The sequence below is a fragment of the Ornithorhynchus anatinus genome, chromosome 14, assembly GCF_004115215.2.
Source record: "Ornithorhynchus anatinus isolate Pmale09 chromosome 14, mOrnAna1.pri.v4, whole genome shotgun sequence".
In the NCBI taxonomy this organism is placed as follows: domain Eukaryota; kingdom Metazoa; phylum Chordata; class Mammalia; order Monotremata; family Ornithorhynchidae; genus Ornithorhynchus; species Ornithorhynchus anatinus.
In genome coordinates, this window is record NC_041741.1 from 40,719,794 (window position 1) to 40,738,954 (window position 19,161).

The following is a 19,161-nucleotide window of genomic DNA, read 5'->3' on the forward strand; positions in this document are numbered from 1 at the left end:
GAGAGGAAAAATGCTAATTAGGGACCCTTGAATAATTTGTAATTGCTCATTAGTCTAACACGAAGGACTCTAAGCAGGTTGCAGGATGTAAAGCAACGCGAGATCGTTCATTCTGGTTGCTAAAGAATCTCTGAGCTGTTTCTTTCCTATCTCCTGCTGGTTGATTTTTATAGACCTGACCAAAGTCCATCTCTTGCTGTTCCAGTGTGGTGTTCAGAGTTCATGCATTCTTGAAACTTTGCTTTCCATTTGGCCAGGATACTGCTGAATCTGTAGTGCTTACATTCAGATAATCCAGTAGACCCAAGAAGTACCTTTATGGGGGTAAAAAACCTTTGCCAATTTCTAGATTTTTCCAAGTACACTCTTGTACACACACAAATCCACTCATCTTCCTTTTTAAAATCTGAACCATTCCTCCTGAAGCACCATACAAATGCTTTTGGCTACACATTGTTCATTTTTGTCCAAACCCCTCAAGCCCTCTTACCATTTCAAAGCCCAGAATCCACTGCACCCTGTGCCATTCCTACCAACTGAGATGCATTCTGATTTGGATAAAGGCACATTCCGACTGACTTGTGTTCCTCGTCCCTACGTACTATACCCTGTCCCTATGCTAACGTTCCAGAAGCAAACTATGCCCTACCTTCCCAGGTACTATACTCTACGGCAAGGTGATATTGTTTGCTGACAGTGAAAGTGGCAGATACCTGAACCATAAGATCGGGTCCTCTCTGAGGCCCACGGACAAAGTGTCTGTCCTTTTTAAGCTTTCAAGTGGCTGAGACCTAGTAAAAGGCAGCATTCCAGTTAATACTGTGAAATTTAAGAGCCTCGCAAGTTCCTTTTCTGGTGTACGGTCAATCTTGGCTTTTCCAGGCTCACGGTGGACAAGATCACTGAAAATCCACAGGTGGTCCCCAAACCTCCCTTTGGCTATTAGCTTCAGTTTCTTCCCCCAGGAAACCTTGATCAGAGGCAAAGTGATGGGTTGGAGTTTCTCCTCCTCTCCTGACCCCAAGTTCGACCTCTGGAGCCAGTGCTTGAGAGCAGGTAAATAATAATAATAATAATAATAATGTTGGTATTTGTTAGGTGCTTACTATGTGCCGAGCACTGTTCTAAGCGCTGGGGTAGATACAGGGTAATCAGGTTGTCCCATGTGAGGCTCACAGTTAATCCTCATTTTACTGATGAGGTAACTGAGGCACAGAGAAGTGAAGTGACTTGCCCAGAGTCACACAGCTGACAAGTGGCAGAGCCGGGATTCAAACTCATGACCTCTGACTCCCAAGCCCGGGCTCTTTCCACTGAGCCACGCCGTGCCCAAAAGGCATTGAGCAAGATGGAGGAAGAAGAGGAAGTTGAGGAGCAAGGGGCCTGGATCACCCCAAAATATATAACCATAACTATTCCAGGTTGGCTGTATTTGTTACTGATCCAAGATTCCCTCACAGCCCGTATGATTCAAGGGGAGAGAGTAGGCTGTATGTCTCCAACTCTGGGGAAATAGCTTGGTCCCAGGGGTTGGGTTTGGGGGGTGGGAGGATCAGACTGACACCCCTCCCCCGCCAATCCAAGCTCTCCACAGAAGAAGGAACTCCTGCTCTGAATCTGTAGCCTCATTTAGGATGCCCTTGATGCAGATCACCAACTCATGACTTCCTCTCTCCACGTTTGGATGAAAGTTTTAGGTCGCTTTCCCATTTCTCCTCCTCCTTCTCAATCAATCAACCAGTGGTCTTTTTTGAGTGCTCAATGTGTACAGAGCACTGTGCTAAGTGTTTGGAAGAATACAAAACCATTGAGTTGTACACACGATCCCCGCCCTCAAGAAGCTTCTGCTCTCCCCATTAATCGTTCCCAATCTGCTCTATGGTTAATCAAGGCCCTTTCTAATTATACAGATGTGGAGGGAGTCTACAAAGGGGTCACGGGTGGATTTTTTAATTCTTCAGGGTCTATGCCACTTGACCTACTTGTAGGATTTTTTGTATCAGCCGATTGCAGGCTGGTTCCAGAGCCTCGCCACTGTCAGCCAACCAGTCACCAGGCAGCTCACTTCCCCCATAAAGGTACGTGATCCCGTCCTGCCCCGCCCTCATCCGCCCCAGCCTCCCCGCTGGCTAGTTGAGCTTGTTGCAGATCTCTAGAGCTTTTTTGTAGACCTGAGTCACATCGTCCATGTCCGCAAGCAGGGAAAAGCTGCTGTCTCCCAGTCGGTTCCGGTAGCGTTTCAGGTACTGGGGGCGGGGGCGGTTCTGGAGCCCCTCGAAATCCTGGATCTGGAGGACGTTCTCGGCAGAAACACAGCTCCGGATCCTCTGCCGGGTGGGCCGGTTCTCCTGCAAGTCCAGCAAGTCAAAGGAGTCACTGGACAGGATGCTGTCGTCGCTGATCACGCTGGAAGGGCGACTGTAACTTCGGGAGAGGCCGTCCCCCGGCCCGACCGCCTCCTCCATCGCTTCCGGCGCGGGCGGGTCGGGGCTGACCGGGGCCGAGTCCATGCCGTCGGCGGCATACTTGCTGCTGTGCTTCAGGATGCCCTTCCTGCGGTAAGCGAGGCTGGGGGAGCCTAACCTCGTGGGGCCTCCCGCCCCAGGGGAGGTGTCGCCGGCCCCCGGTCCGGCATCGCTGTCCAGCAGCTCGGATGACTCGCTGCGCTCCGGAGAGGAGTAGTAGCCGGATTCTCGTTGCTGGGTCTTTTTTAAGATCCCTTTCTTGGGCATGGTGGCTGCCTGCTTGGGTCCGTGTGGGCCTGGGCCATCCCCCTCGGCCTTCCCCGGCAGGGCGCCCCCGGTCCTACTGCACAACTCCTGTTCCAGCTTGAAGGCAGTGGGGAGGAGCCCGGGGCTGACCACCCCCTCGATGAACCCGGCACTGTGGGATCGGTGCTCGCTGTTGCTCCTCTTCTTCAAGATGCTCTTGGGCCTCTTGGAGCCAGACTTGGACGGGCTTTCCGCCGAGCCCTCCTGGCCGGACTGCACGATGTCATTCTCCTTCTTGGATTTCTTCAGCGACCGCTGCCGTTCCAGGGGTGCTTCTGAGCTCCCGGCTTTGGCCAGGCCCTTGCCCTTCGGCTCGGCCTCGGCCTGCAGGCCCGTGGACCGGTGATGCCAGTCGATGATCCGGGCCAGCAGCGGGGACTCGGAGTCTCTCAGGGCATCGCAGTCGCAGACGCTGTTCTTATAGCCCCAGTTGACCCACCAGTGATTGGCAACGTCCTCGATGGTGGCCCGCCGTTCAGGATTCACCATCAGCATCCAGCGGATCAAGCCTCGGGCATCTGGGGGCCGGAACCAGCCAGGGGAGAGGGAAAGAAAAGGAAAAAGTCCAGGTTACTTTAAAGATTTTGAATACATTCTCATGTGAAAATGAGTTTTGAAGGACTCTGAAGAGTGCAAGGGTCTCAGAAGAGCTTGGCTTCAGCTACACTTTCTAACAATCAATAGTATTTAACGAACACTTCCTGTTTGCTGCCTTGGGAGAGTACTACAGAGTAGGTATGCACAACCCCTGCCCTCGAGGAAGGGGCTTACTATCTAGAATGGGAGTGTACAGACTCATGTAAGGTCATGAATGCTGAGCAGTCAGGTTAGGGTTCAGACCCAAGTGTCTAGGTACTGAATCTGAGGCTGAACTCTTTTGGAGGACCCACTTAAGCCCTAGAATGCACTCAGACAAATGGAGCAGTGGGTTATCAAGTATCTGAACGTTTTTCCATATCAGTGAAGGAATTTCGTGGAGATATTGACCTTTCCATTGACCCCAAGCATTAGAAAGTGGGGGAGGGGCAGCGGGGAGGCCAAGTGGAAGGGAAAGCTCCTGCACTATTCCTCTAGGGGGGATCAGTTTTCCCTCAAAAAAAAAAAAGCAAGTGAGCATTACAATATCCTCCTTTACCATTTGTGAGGTTCGCCTGTGCAAACAAGCACCACGCGTCATCATCTGGAAATAAAATGTGACTCGCTTTAGAGAGAACCGAGGCTAAGCCAAATACTAGAGAGAGAGAGTCTATGCCAGAGCTTTATGTCAACTATGCGACCGCGAGAGTTATTCTGACACTCTGTATCGGGTTCAAATCTCCCGAGTCACCTCTGGGGCAAGACCGACAACAGGCACGTTGGTTTCACTGTCAGCCAGTGGCCTGGATTCTGGGGAAGGACTCTCTTGCCCCAACCAGGTCACCGCCTCTCTGTTTTCAATGTACCCCATGGTGCAGGCTGACTACAGCCTTGATCTCTATCAGAGCCTGCTATCAGCTTACTGCTTGTCTGAACCACTCCGCCTGCGATGGCTAACACAATTTCTGTTGTCATAGATCTAGTTAAAAGACCCTATAAAATTTCCCCAGGGCAATAAAAATCTAGCTGCTCTAAAAATGACGTTTCAAAAGGTTTTGGTTCAGCATCCTAACCAGACTGGAATTGATAACAGATGAAGGTGGGGGTCGGGAGGGGCGGGGCGTGCCAGTGGAGAACATGGAGCGCTGAAGAGAGGTGAGGTGGAGAAAGTGGGAGATCTTTACTCGTCATCATAGAATAATGCCAGAAAATGTTAGTCGGGGCAGGGAAACCAGACATCCCGAACTCCCATTGTTCTCCGGCATTACACTCTGCTGTCAGATACCTGAAGGCTGCGTTGGCTCACGGTACTCTCCACTGCTGATCTGCCGGATTAGATTTTTGTGATCAAAGCCGTCGAAAGGCATCGTTCCATAAACCAGAGTGTAAAGCAACACACCCAAAGCCCAGCTGTCAACCTAGAGCATAGAGACAAAGAGCATAAGCACCAGGGGAGTTGATCCCTGTGAGATATTCCTGACTATTAGCGAAGACAGGCAAAACTCGGGCTGCACTTGGCAACTGGTGTGCTGGTCCTCTAAGCATTATCCCAATTCTGCCACGTGCCTGCTGGGTGAGCTTGGGAAAGTCACTTAACTTCTCTGTGCCTCAGTTTCCTCATCTGTAATACGGGGATTCAATGCCCGTTCTCCCTCCCCCTTAAACAGAGCAGAAACTGTGTCTTAGCTAATCGCATTGAATCTACCCCAGTGTTTAACACAGGGTTTGGCACGTGTATGCACTTGATAAATAATTATTATAATCATCATCATCATCATCAGACAGTTTGGGAACGCCACAGGTGAGAGTTGTAGGAAGTGTATTGAGGGCATCTCAAAAGAGTAAATATGGACCTGTGGGTTTTCATGAACTCTCACCTCCCCGATGATCAGCAACAAAAGGATCATCGTTTAGCAAAGATGCCATGTTCTGTGCCAATCCACACCAAAAATACATTTTTGCTGGAAATGAAAGCTGTACTGAAGTGGGTTTTTCTCCCCGGTTTTAACTCTCTCGCTCCACGCTTTCGCTCACCTCTGGGCCTCGGTAAGGTCTCCCGTTGACAATTTCGGGGGACGCGTATAGTGGGCTGCCACAGAACGTCTGAAGAAATTTATCCTTTTGGTACAGATTGGAGAGGCCAAAGTCAGCAATCTGCAAAAAGAATGGAGACACTGCTTTACTCTAGGTTCTGCTGGGTCAGCAGTCAACATGTTGGGATGTAGAGGCCACCTCTATAAGATAGCCTTTTTTTTTTGTTTCCAAAGTCTCTTCCCTATTGCTGTTGTTCCCACCAGATTGTCAGCTCCTTCAGGGTAGGGGTTGTATCTACTTCCTCCATTGTACTTTCCCAAGAGTTCAGGAGAGTGTTCCGCAGAGAGTAAGTGTTCGATAAATATCAGTGATTAATTGATTCTTGCCTCAGGAAGAGAATTCTGGGATAGCCATGTTACCCTAACTGTTCACGTTCACTCAAATTCAGCCCCGAGTCAGTTTTGAGATTATCTCTAAAGATCTCAGCTGATTCATAAGCGGAGGCTGCATGATTTAAACATCAGGATCATCAGTATTTACTGAGCATCTACTGTAGACAACGCACCATACTAGGCCTTTGAAGGGCACACTATAGAAAGTAAAATGTGCAAGACAGCCCTCAAAGAGTTTACAATCCAATATACTTGATATACTCCCAGGTTCTGAAGAAAAAGAGATGGGAGCAAGCAGTATTGGAAGAAAATGAGCTTTTAAAATTCTAGGTTGTGTATCATAAAATTTAAGATTTAAAGCATAAGACTGCCTTGAGGACAGAGATCGTTTGGAACTCTACATGATCTAGATGCTCAGTACACTCTCTTGTTTCTAGAGGAGTGCAAGAGGGAGGAATGGGTGTCTTATCAATGATCACCAGTACTCAGAGGTCCAGCATTGTTACCCTTCTGCTTTATACTGTGAGCCTCATACAGGACAGGGACTGTCTGACCTGATTACCATGAATCTACCCCAGATTTCAGAAGAGTGTTTGACACATAGTAAATGCTAAAGAGATGCCATTAAAAAAAAAAGTTCCTTGGGACCAGCCCTCCCCAACCAAAGGAGGAGGAAAAATATCATAGGGACATCCAGGCCACTTGCCTCAGGGACCCAGGGCTTGAGGGGTGGCCCATTCTATGCCCTAGGGTTCTTGCTTACACCAAGAATTCTGCCTGTGGAATTTCAGTTATTTTCATGAATAAGCCTTGCCTACTGAGCTTGCCTACTAAGGCTAACCCACTCACTGTGCCTCATTCACCTCTTGCCTGCCACCAGCAGACCAGCTTCACACCCCACAGAACACAGCTCTCTCCATCTTCCGCAGCCCTTCTAAAATCACAAATCCTCCAGGACGTCTTCCCCATTTACCTCTAATCTCCCCACTCTATATCCCCAACTGCCACTTAAGTCCTTTCAAGCTAAGTACTTAAGTACTCACATCTCTCCCCAGCAAATCCCTACAAGCACTTATATACATATAGACTCCATAGCTTCCTCTTGTCTGTAATGTACTGAATTGCCTGACTTCCCCAGCTAGACTGTAAATTCCTTGAGGGCAGGGATCATACACACTGATTTCTATTATACTCTTCAAAGTGCTCAGGACAGTGCTCAGCACACGGTAGCCCTCAAAAAATGAACACTGGTTTAGTGAGTGAAAGAAGAATAGGAGACTTTCCAGTGTGCATGCTCTGAGCCCTAAACCAGTGTCCCCCAAGGAGACTGCTTTTCCCCCTCCTACTGATTTCATTTCTGTCACTCTGTGGAGAAGGAGACCCTGAGTTAAACGTGGCCAGGGAATTGCACTCTGTCTCCACAGTTGTCACAGTGTGAGAAACCCTTCTTTTTTATTTGTTTCTTTCAATTACTGTTGTATTGGGTTTTGGATTTTTTCCTTGTTTATAAAAATCTGAGAGGAAGTTTATAAATGGGAAATTGGCACAGTATTAGTTACATTCTCTAAACATCTCCTGGTTTGGGTTTTTTTTTTTTGAGAAGAAAATACTCCTGATTCAAATATCCAAATCTCTCCACCTCTCACCGAACCACTACTCTGTATCTCTTGCCATTCCTTTGATTATAAACTCTGGACAACAAAATGCTGGGGCATAAAACTTTGGAGTTCTTCAGTTCAGACTCTTGCAAGTTTACACATCACCTCAACCCTAATTCTCTGTTGACTATGTTGGGAATCTCTAAAGTTGTTATCCTGAAGTTTGGACAAACTGTCCATGTAGCTAGAGCTACAAACTCATAATCATTTGCTTTTTCTTCCCCAGCTGATACTTTTTAAAAAATTTCTAAATAGAAATATATATAGAATAATATATATATAGAATAATCTGCATTCCAAGTTAAGTGTCTGGCCAGGATTCTGTTGAGGATTTGTTGAAAATGCAATCTTCGAACAAGAGCATTTTGTCAAATCTTCACTGAATGAATGGAATGTCACTGAAAGCAGTTGGGGTACAACTGCAGCCTGAAAATGCATTTTTCATAGCTCAGATTGAACTTAATTACCCTAAATTCCACTTTCCTACCAAAGCACCCAGACTAGCTTGCAGAAAGTTGGTCTTAAGCCTCATGAAATGTGGCCTGTCAATCAGAAGAAGAATGGGAGAGTTTCAGTGTTTAAGAGGAAGCGATACCCTGGACTTCATTTTCATTCAGGATGTAGCTAAGAAGGGGGCTGACACAACAGCATGTACTTCCATAAGAAAATAGATTTCCTTCTGGCCAAGGAATGTAAAAGATGTGTCTATGTACGCGTACTCGTTCAAAGACACATGCAAGCGTTCACTATTTCTCTCTCTCCCTCCCTCCCCAGTTTCACACCAAATCAGTCCACAGCTAGGCATTCTTGTTTTCTTTTTGGCCATTCAGGATAAGAGTATTTACATTATGGTCCACTCCCATCCTCACAGACTGATGTTTATCAGCTTTTCCCATTAAAGCTGTCATATCCCTTGAAATAAGATTAGTAGAAGTCATGATTACTTCACATTCTTGGCACTTTAATGGAAAAGTATTCATTCGAAAAGAAAATCCCAAATTTTGAGGAGTTATAAATTCTGGATTTTCTTTCCAGTATTAGCATCGTGGGGAAGGTGTATGCTAATTACTCTCGACCATGCTCACTAAGACTTACAACTGGTTCCAGTGACAGAAAACAAGTCCTACCAAGTTTACAATCACAACCACGGAAGGGCAAAAGCTAGATATTCTAGGCTACACACAAATAACTCTGTCACAGAAAAACAAAAAATCTGATATGGTGGCAGGCTGATTTTCTTGGGAGCAAGACAGATGGATGCAACTCTTAAAAAGGGAATTTCTACAGACATGACCAGGAACTTTGGGAGAAGGTATGCATTTTATGTTTTCATCGATGTCACTGGAATACTGAACTGTTCTTCTCATATCTGTGCAGGCCTATGGTTATATGCAAGACCATGGGGCTACCAACAGGATTGGGAAGACCTAGGCTCAAGTCTCTGCCTTTGTGGGTGAGTCAGTTAATATTCAGATTTACTTCATTCTACAACAGCTCATTTTAATTGTAATTAAAAGTCCATGAATTGTGGCAGGCAATGGAGTGGAATCAGATTTTTCTTGATTGCTCAAGTCCCATCTGGAAAGAAATTCATTCTTCCAGCGCCAGGTTGTGAAAATATGCAATGAAACGATGAGCAGAAACTAATGCAGTCAAGCTTTCGTTTCAAAGGATCCATCCAGAGATTTGATTTTAAGAGGAATTTCTTAGTTCCAGTGTAAAAAGAAATCACAAATTGGACTTGCCTACCACTCAGGGTGTATCAAAGCAGCGCTTTTCAGGAAGAATGACCAAGCAGACAAAACCCAAGTCAGTTAACCACATAATTTAGGCATCTTCAGCACAGCGGCTTAACCACTATTGAACCCAAGTCCCAGCCAAACATTTTGGTCAGTCAGTCAATCAGTGGTATTTATTGAGAGCTTACTATGTGCAGAGCATTGTACTAAGTACTTGAAAGAGTACAATAGAACAGAGAGGGTAGACACCCTCCCTGCCCACAACCAGCTTACAGTTTAAAAGGGGAGACCAACAAATGAATAAATTACAAATATGTGCATAAGTGCTGTGGGGTTGACAGTGGGGTGATAACCAAGTGCCCAAAAGGTACTGATCCAAGTCAAATGCCCAGCACTTGGTTTTTGGGAACTAATGTCAGGGCTCCTGTAAGCATAGGTAAAGATCAGCTGAAGAAGCTCTCGAAAAAGGGCATGCCTCTTAATACTTTCCCCTGCTTCTCTTGCTCTGTTCTCCAGAAACCAAAGAAATCTTTAAAAAAAATACCCTGACCCCAGATGTTTTCATTTACAGACACCTAGGCTCAGCCCATGAAGAGTGATGTTCCACTTTCTTTCATCCCAAAAGTGTTGAGAAAAAAAAAATCACATTTATTTTTCTTTCCCTACCTGTTAGACTTTCAACTCCTTGAGGGCAAGGATCTTGTCTACTAACTCTATTGTACTCTCGCAAGGACTTATTAAAGTGTTCTGTAAGTGCTCAAGATTGATTGAAATCGTAGCAGCCTCCATATATGTGAAAAGCTTGACAGTAGGATTGATATATCCTAGGGAGTAACGTGAAAGCCCTAGCAGTCCCAGAGACTGTTCTTGTCCTCCATTTTCTTTTCTTAGGTGGATTAGCAGCATGCCCAGGCTACATGAGATGCCCAGACAATCTTCCTCTCAGCAATTACACTCTGTGGCCTGGGAGCACGATGGTTTCCACCCCTTTCTGCGACAGTCACCTGACCTTTCTTCTCAGATGTAGCACCACGGGAGAATTATATGGGAATATTCTACATTCCATTCTCCCAGAAAGTACAGGGAGGAGAATCTGGTCCATTATTACTGACTGCAAATTAATAATATACCAGGTTCTTATTTTAGAAGCAGTACTTCCTCCAAGTACGATATGCAACCAAAAGCAGCACATTTCTCTCATTTTTTTCTGCTGAGAGGCTGTGAGAATATTTTTAGAATCCACACTCTTTGCCGATGCCAAATAAATAATTTCAAGCTCCAGATGTGCTCTTTGCAAACAAAGATCACAGAGCAAAACAGAGAAGAGAGAACTCCACCACTGCATTAAAAACCACAATGACATGTTCTAAACTGGTATCTCTGCAGACTACTCTACGTGAGCCTGCTACATTTGAAAGGTGAATAGGTCTCCACTCAGAGTGAACCAAATTCAAACAGGGTTGACAGCAAGAGTTCCCAAGTAGGAACGATTAGCTAATCACATCCGGTCTTCCTAAGAGGTCACCTGTTGAAATAGTTCCTCTCAACCCACCATATTTCTGTCCCAAGGACAATCAGCATGAGGATCATGAGTAGGTCACATATATGCCTTCATGTCCAAGTACCTTTTATGAATATGTTTTCTGGAGGCTGACCGAGACATCAGAGACAAATAACAAATGATCAAAAAAAAAGTAAAAAAAAGTATCATTCCAAGTACACAAGGAGTCCTCTTCCTACTAAGTATGTGGGTTTTTTTGGCAGGAGGGTTATGTTTTTTTTAAAAAAACTCATCAAATGTTAAGAAGGAATAGCAACTCAATATTGCAAATCCTTACAGGAAAGATTTCTCACATCTGTGACCCAAACTTTCATTTATAAACACTGCAGCACAATCTCCTTGGCTAGTTACCTATTTCGAGAATAGTGATCTAATATTAAAAGCACACTGATCTGGTGAATTATTTGAGCCAACATATGCAAATCATCAGTTCTGCTAGGTTTATAATTATAACCTAGGGTTAATACATACTAACTTTGCAGAATTCCAACAATTCTTTCTGCCCAAGGACTTCTAGGACTTAAGAAGTTATTTAGCTTATTGCCTCTGTGACTCCATCATGGGGTCCAAGAGGTCATGTTTTTTGGAAGCCTGATCCACCTGCAAGGCCGTTTTTCACGGCTCTCATAAAGGCTATTTTTTGCTATCAAAATTTTGGGAAGAGGACAGGAAGTGAGATCACTGGGATACTTGGACTTAACCCAGCCCAAACTTCCTGTTAGCTAACACCTAAGATCCCTCTATAAAATGTAATTTTTAGGAAAATATATGTTTATGTGTCTCCTATCCATTGATAGGCCCCACGGAATTTCACTTCAGCTTTCCTCCTATCATAGCTTACGTTTCTTTAACCTACTAAATCCCTTTCATTTATTTAGCTCTCTGACTGAGCTGGAGTTGTCAGTCTCCTGCCCTCAGGTAGAACTGGAAAGGACCAGCCTATGTGAATGGCTGGACATTAGCCTTCCCTTTGCGGGAGGGTTATCTCAGCAGGCTATTTCCTCCTCGTCTTGTGGACGGAACACTCGCCATCAGCTCACTGCAGAGAGGCGACATTCTCAAGAGCATAATGTCTCACCGAAATACTATGGAGACGAATGCCATGGTAAACAAATAAAACTTGAAGGCCTAAACAGCTCCATCTAAGAAAGGAAATGTTCTCCCTGTGATGCACCACTTGAATGATAGCAAAATGAAACGGATGAAAAAAGGTCATTCCCATGCTTTGTCTGGGGATTATTGACACGATTCTGACATCACCGCCAGCCAATCGGGAAGCTTTGTCAGTGTTCTGAGTTCTAAGGCCATTTCATTATGAAGCACATGTGGTACGCTGGGTTTATTTTGAAACGATATTTGCTTATTTTCCAGACGTGATCAAAAGGCCATTTGGAGTGTTCTATAGGAGTCTCTTGAACCTTGAAGGCCAAGAAAGTTTTTTTTCTACGCTTAGCAGCGGCCAGCAATAATACCATCTACAAAGTAAACTGTACTGCCTGAGACCCCAGCTAAACTGATATTGTGTGGCTAAATCTAGACCCTTTGAGAGGATGCCAGATTGGATTGAGGGGTCCATTCTTACTGGGCACTTGGGTCCAGTAAGGACCCTCGTCCGGGAGGGCAGCTTAGGGTCCAACAGAGCACTGGCTAAAATGCCTGGGTCACAGAGTATCCTATTTACTCCTGGTCTAAACAGCCTTAGTACACTGCCCTAGGAAAATCTTACCTTGATGTTGCAGTTGTCATCGAGCAAGATGTTTTCCAGCTTTAAGTCCCGATGGACGACACCGCTCTGGAACAAGAAATAAAAGGAAGGGAGTGAGAGAGGGAGGGGCTAGAAACAAAAAGAGAGGCAGGGCTGAAGAGAGAAATGTTGGGCAGATTAAAGAAGCGAACCGGCAGGGTGGTCTTTGTACCTCCATTTCAGGGTTGCTTTCACTGTCATAACACTCCCAGCCCAGTGTCTAGTGACAGGAGATGTATTAGTCACTTGCTGTGTGGTTAACAGAAGAATGACTGGAATCTCTTCTCCCCCAAAGCCTATAAAACAGCAGGGGAGTTCTTTCTGGAATCTAATTCCACTGTGTGAAAGCAATATCTTCTTCCCAAGAACCAGAAAACAATATCTGTCAGTGACATGAGTCCTCAGGAAAGAACTGATTCCTCTCCAGAGCCCTGGAGCATCTGGGCAGCCTTAACTGAGAAGACTTGTCTGTCAGCCTAACACATGCGAGGAATGGAAACTCAGAGGTCTACTTGAAATCAGGCTATCTTGCCTAAATAATCAGGACCCAACCAGGATCCAGATGGCTATCGAGGCTTTGGCAATTGAGCAACAAGCCTTTCTCTGCTTAGTGGTAATAATAATTATAGTATTTGTTAAAGGCTTACTGTGTGCCAGGCACTGTACTAAGCACTGGGGTGGATACAAGCAAATCATTTTGGACACAGTCCCTGTCCCATCTAGGGCTCACAGTCTTAATCCCCATTTTACAGATGAGGGAACAGAGGCACAGAGAAGGTCACACAACAGAATACAACCCAATTCCTTCTGACTCCCAGGCCCGAGCTGCTTCTCAAAGTTGGGGGATGAGGAATGGCAAGAGGTGGTTGTTAAAGGGTATTCAGTTATTTGAACAAAAGAAAGCAATGCTTTAGAAATGTCCCATTGTAAACTGGGGTACTAATGTTCCCCCAAACCTGAAATGGATAATTCTTATGGGTCAGTCTGAAGGCAGGGGTGTGACATAAGCAACTTGGAAGTTCTCTTTTGAGCAGCCTTCCTTTACCCCTTTCTTTCAACAGCTGTGTGCCTAGGGCAAGAATTTCATATTTATACTTCGGTCTATTATGGACTTTTCCCAGAAAGGGAGTGTTTGCAGGTACATTTTTTTCATTACTTTCCTATGTAAGGCTTACCAACATGTGTCCTAAATTCAGTTGAGAGAGAGAGCCCAATAAAAGGTATCTTTTGGTTGTAGTTAATGTGCAGAATGTTTTTCTTTCTCAAGATAAATACAATCTCAAATCACCAAATTCAATATTAGAACCAGGTCTATTCAGTCCAAATGAGGCAGAGAGCTGAGTAATTAGCCAGAGAATTTGAGAAGTGTAGGCAGCCAATCCAGATAATTTAGACCCCAAGCCACATGATTTTTTTTATTTATTCCTGAAATAAATGGTCTCAGTACACTGCCCAAATTCCCCAGATACTTGTCCAGCTCTCCACTATGCATTGGCTGAATGGAACTGGCCTAAGGGTCTGACACCACATGAAAAGCCCTGGAATTTAAGATCCAATGAGAAATTCCACCCTTCAATCTGACTGCTGGGTCTAGACTTTTAAGCAAAAATCAATCAGAACTAGCATCTCATCACTTCCATCATTCTTTGAAGTCTATCAATCATTTGGAAACACAGCCAAAGTGATGTGGGTTGGAATGGAGTTTCAATCCCCACTTTGGATGACAATTAGGAAAAGAAAAAAGAAAAGGGAAAGCTGATTGATAGAGCAAGTAAATGAGATATCTACAATCTGCTCTGAATTGTAGTTTTTCCATCTATAAAAGTGTGTATGCACATGCATATATATATATACACACATATATGTACATATACACAACACCAACCTACCTCACAGGGACTGTGAGAAGATGATTAATGAGATAATGAACAGAGGTGAGGCTCTTTGAAAGACAGATGTGAAATTCAAGGCAACAGACTTTAAAAAAAAAAATTTGAACAGCTCAGGAAAATTTGCATTAGGTCAACACATTCCTGCTTTCTCCAGGAAAATCTTTGGAAAATATGGAGAGGCAGGAAGGAGAAAGCCAAAGATATTTGGGATTATTTTGGGATTTCAATTAACCAAGCTATCCCTGTCACCCAATTTCTGAGGATAATCATCACTATTTCAGTGTGTGATGTTGATATAACATTCCCTTCTCAGTGTTTTACTTTAAGCACCCACCCAAACCTACACCTTTTAGCCTTTCTTTTCCTTACCTTGTGACAGTAGTGGACGGCAGAGACTATTTGCCGGAAGAAATGTCTTGTTTCTCTTTCGCTGAGCCTTCGCCTCTCGCTGATGTAATCATATAGCTCGCCTTTACTGGCATATTCCATGATAATCACAATCTTATCCTTGTTTTCAAACACTGAAGGAGGGAAAGGAAAAAAATAGTTCATAGAACAACTGTTTGCTGTGAGAGACGCAAGAGATAGAGACAAGATTGGGTGAGGTATAACCTGGGGCATCTGGCAATAGAAATAAGAGTCTCTCCCAGTTTGCTTTCCCACCTCCCCAGGAGTGAAAAAAAAATGATTCCCTTCTTTAAACAGCTTCTCTTCTTCTTTTGGCAAACCATCCCCCTTTCTGCTTTCAAAACACCCCTAAAAACTCACCTTCTCTGGGAAGTCTTCCCAGATGAACTCACCCATCTATGATCTCTGCAGTTTCCCCTTGGCAACCAATGCAAATTAGGCTTGTATGTTTCCATACTTTTGTCCTTCTTTTTCTGTTCTGTATTCATATGATTGCCACTTGTGCTTTAATGTACATTTGAATGATTAAGCATTTCTGTCTGCTGTTTCTCCTCCAAGTCAGAGACCATATCTGCGCAGCCTCCTTTATAATGTCCTCCGAATGTCTCTGAGGCATATTTTGGGTATATAATGGGCACAACATATACACTGATGGCTACCTAATACCAGCTGAGCAAATGGGCTGAATTAGAGAATTTAAAAACTCAGTAGGTCATGAAAATGTTCCTCTTAGGGCTCTTCCATGACATGAGAACTCCTCAAGACTTTTCTGAAAAAGATCACTAAACAGGATTTTTGGCATTGGGCTTCAACTCATCATAAGGCCCACGTCTTCCTGTTGGGAAATCTAATCATGTAAAAATATTCACTGCCAGACATCGCCAAACTTTACTGAGAATCCTTAGGATGCAATGTAATAAGTACTTGGTCCTAGGAGGTTTGGACCAGACAAGGTCAGCCTGCACTGCATTTCCCTTTGGCCTTGGGCTAAGGAAGCGTGAGCATGGAAAAGTAAAGCAGTGCCAGCAGGAAACTGGTCTCTGAGTTACCCGTGAGCCTCTGAAGTGGCATTAGTCTTTGGAAGTCATCTTTTAGACCTGGACCCAGCGCAGTGGTCAGGGAACTAAGTGAGCTTGGGTTTGTGTCTCACCCTAATTTGATCTTTCTTACCCCACTTAGGGTTTTCATTCCCAGCCCTTTGTCTCTCATCCGCTCACACTGTGTCACAGCATTCTGCCAATCTGGGCTGCTCCAGGTTGTTCTTAACTCCCTAAATCCCAGCCAAATCCTTCTGATAAAATGGAAATGGGAACGGCCAGATAAAATTGGCTGCTTCCATGTCTGCTGCCCTCTCTGTATCCTGAAACCCGGCCTTCTGACAGCGAGTAGAGCCTGTGTGTATTTTCATTAACAATAACCTTCAGGAACTGGAAGAGCTGTGCCTGGATGGATGACTCCACAAGTAATAGACTGATAGGTTCTGGAAAAAAATAGTGCATTTTCTTTCCTCCTCTTTTTTTCTTTTAAAATATCTTGATAGTTCACCAATGCCCTATCAGTAAATACGTAACCTCACACCCTAAAGACAGTTTCAAGATGATGTGCACATGTTGGAAGGACATTTCATTAAGAACGGCTTTCTTGGCCTAGATATTTCACTACATATTTTGCTATGGAGTTGCCACTGACTTACTCAATGACCTTGAGCTACTCACACAATCTCTCAGGACCTTAGAGGTTCCTCATTAAAATTCCTCCCCAACTCCTAGGAGTCTCTTTTACATTTAGTTCCCCAAAAAACTAACACAGAAAAACTTAACACAAAGAAATTTGTGTTACATGAAACAATAACACCCCATGGTTTCTGCGGAAAAAAAACTTGTGGGATCTGCTTTGATATAAACAGTGATCCTTTGATTCAAATACATGTGCTGGGGGAAGAATAGATAAGAGGCTATGTAATCAAAGGATAAGACTTTTTGGTTGTATGTTTAAAGGATCGGCACTGGTGTCCAAATATCCTTGAAAACAAGCATCGGAGTTGCCATCTTATAAACAAGTTTACCTAACCATTTCCCCATGTCCCCTCTTGCCTCCCACCCTGAGAGGACGTACCAAGCGAGGGGGTGCGGTGCTTGAAATAGACATTCTTTTCCGCTTGTCTCGTCTGCCCAAGTGGAGAACAACTATTAAGGCCAGAACTTGTGTGTGTGTGTATGTGCTGATGTGGAAAAGTTTTATTAGTCATTAAAGAGATTTTTATTTTCTACAATAGGCAGTTTGGTTTACTTTCAGGGAAAGGTTTCCTTTCTGAAAACAAAGCTTGGTGTCTCTGGCCAGACCATTTTAAACAGAAGCTTGGCTGCCCTCACAAAAGGGGAGGGAGAGCAGGTTCCTTAGTCCTGCAGTGTTATCAAGGAAATGTAAAACCCTGATTAGAAGCTGAGCTCATCAACTGGAGACACTCACCAGGAGCCAGGAGGCGGATGGGCAGTTTTCACACCAACAGGCCACCGGGTGAGGCACTAAGGACGGACATGGGCAGAGCCAGGTCGTGGCCTAACCCATCCTCCGATATTTAAATTCATTAGAGAAGCAAGTTGGCTCTCCTGAAAGAAGGTTTCCTAAGAGAACAGCTTTGAGATCCGTGGTCAGCGGCCGCTGCCCTTCATTTGTGCCACTGCTTTGGTGGAATTCCTTTACCCTGTAAATTTTCCCCTCCGAAATAACAGATATTCGATCCCCGTGTAATAGATGAAGAACCAAGACACAGAGATGTGGAATGACTAGCTAAAATTCACAGAGCAGGTAATTGGTGGAATTATTATTAAGTAATATTAATAGTAGTAGTATTTGTTAAGTGCTTACTCTGTGCCAGGCACTGTTTTTTATGCTGTCTAGCACTTACTATATGCCAGGCACTGTTCTAAGCACTGGGATAGATAGAAGGTAATCGGGTTGGACACAGTCCCTGTCCCACATGGGGCACACTGTCTTAATAGTCATTTTTTAGAGATGAGGTGACTGGAGCACAGAGAAGTGAAGTGACTTACCCAAGGTCAGACAGCAGACAAGTGGCTGGGATTAGAACCCAGGTCCTTCTGGCTCCCAAGCACTTGTTCTACCCACTGGACCATGCTGCTTCTCAAGTAAATGAATCGACAGATTCATTATTGTTGCCGAATTGTACGTTTCAAGCGCTTAGTACAGTGCTCTGCACACAGTAAGGGCTCAATAAATACGATTGATTGAATGAATGAATGAATGATTAGAACCCACATCTAATAATTCCTGGGCCTGGGCTCCCTCCATTGGGTCTCACTGCTCCAGTTGCCCAATCTTGCCCATGCTGATGCCCATATCCCTACCCACCCCATAAAATATACAGCACAGAATGTACCAATGCTTTACCAACCTTCAAAAGTAATATTTTTACTGTTAATCCAACATATGCACTTCTTTCTTAAAAAAAAAAGCAAAAACCTTAGGATACTGGCCCAGCTGTCAATACCAATGTGCTCATCATAATTCCAGTAAAATGGATTTAGATGGTGCTTTAGAATAACACATAATCTCTGAAAACGACCTCTCCCCATGTGTAATTTTGTATGGTAATAATACTCAGCCATCCTTCCGGGTTCAAAGATAAACGATTCTGACAGTGAGATTTTATCAGTGAGTGGAGTGAAACTGATAAAACCAATGAATGACTGCCCACTCCTTCCTCATCATGTGGTTCAAGGGTAACTCAGCTGAGATGACCAGTTCATTTTGTGTTAAGGTTTGCATTTTACCCTGAATATGCCCAAAATGGTATGAGCAGCCTAGTTTGGTTTTTCAACACTTACGAGTTCTTAATCATAATGAGTTGAACTCTGTCCTTGCAGCTCCAACAGGAAGCCAAGCAGGGATAGGAGAAAATACTTCCTCTCTTCCTCCCACTGGACCCACATGTATGCCAAGTTTAAGTAGAGAATTGCATCCTCCAGAGCAAACTACAATGTGCCTTGGACACACACCCATAGCAGAGCGATGCATTTGGGGAGGAGCAATAAAAAGAGCTGAGTGGCTCCTGCTGAACCTCCAGCAGAATCACTGAAAACACACAATCAGTCATACTTATTGAGCCCCTACTGCGTGCAGAGCACTGTACTCAACACTTGGGAGAGTACACTACAGTAGAGTTGGTAGTCACATTCTAGACACACAAGCCCAACCCTCCCCATCTCTCCCACAAAGGACAGGTGCCTGTGTTCTAGTAGGGTGTCACCACAAACGCCCACACGTACTACAATATGGGGAAGACCCTCCACCAGCATTTGAGGGAGCCCTCCAGAACACAACCCAAAGAGGTGAGGCTCAAAAAACATAATTTCCACTCTTCTC

At 44.5% G+C, this 19,161-nt stretch overlaps 1 protein-coding gene across 1 annotated transcript in view; it reads right to left on the reverse strand.

Moving 5' to 3' along the window:
- Positions 1-1,934: 1,934 nt before the first annotated feature.
- The window catches only part of NUAK1 (NUAK family kinase 1), a 53,233-nt gene continuing 36,006 nt past the window's right edge, over positions 1,935-19,161 (reverse strand). Inside the window, exons 3-7 of the mRNA XM_001508215.3 lie at positions 14,737-14,888; positions 12,458-12,523; positions 5,382-5,501; positions 4,633-4,765; positions 1,935-3,289 (exon numbers count right to left, since the gene is read on the reverse strand). Of these exons, the coding sequence (XP_001508265.1) occupies positions 2,130-3,289; positions 4,633-4,765; positions 5,382-5,501; positions 12,458-12,523; positions 14,737-14,888 (1,631 nt within the window). The 3' untranslated portion in view covers positions 1,935-2,129. The remainder of the gene's footprint in view (positions 3,290-4,632; positions 4,766-5,381; positions 5,502-12,457; positions 12,524-14,736; positions 14,889-19,161) is intronic.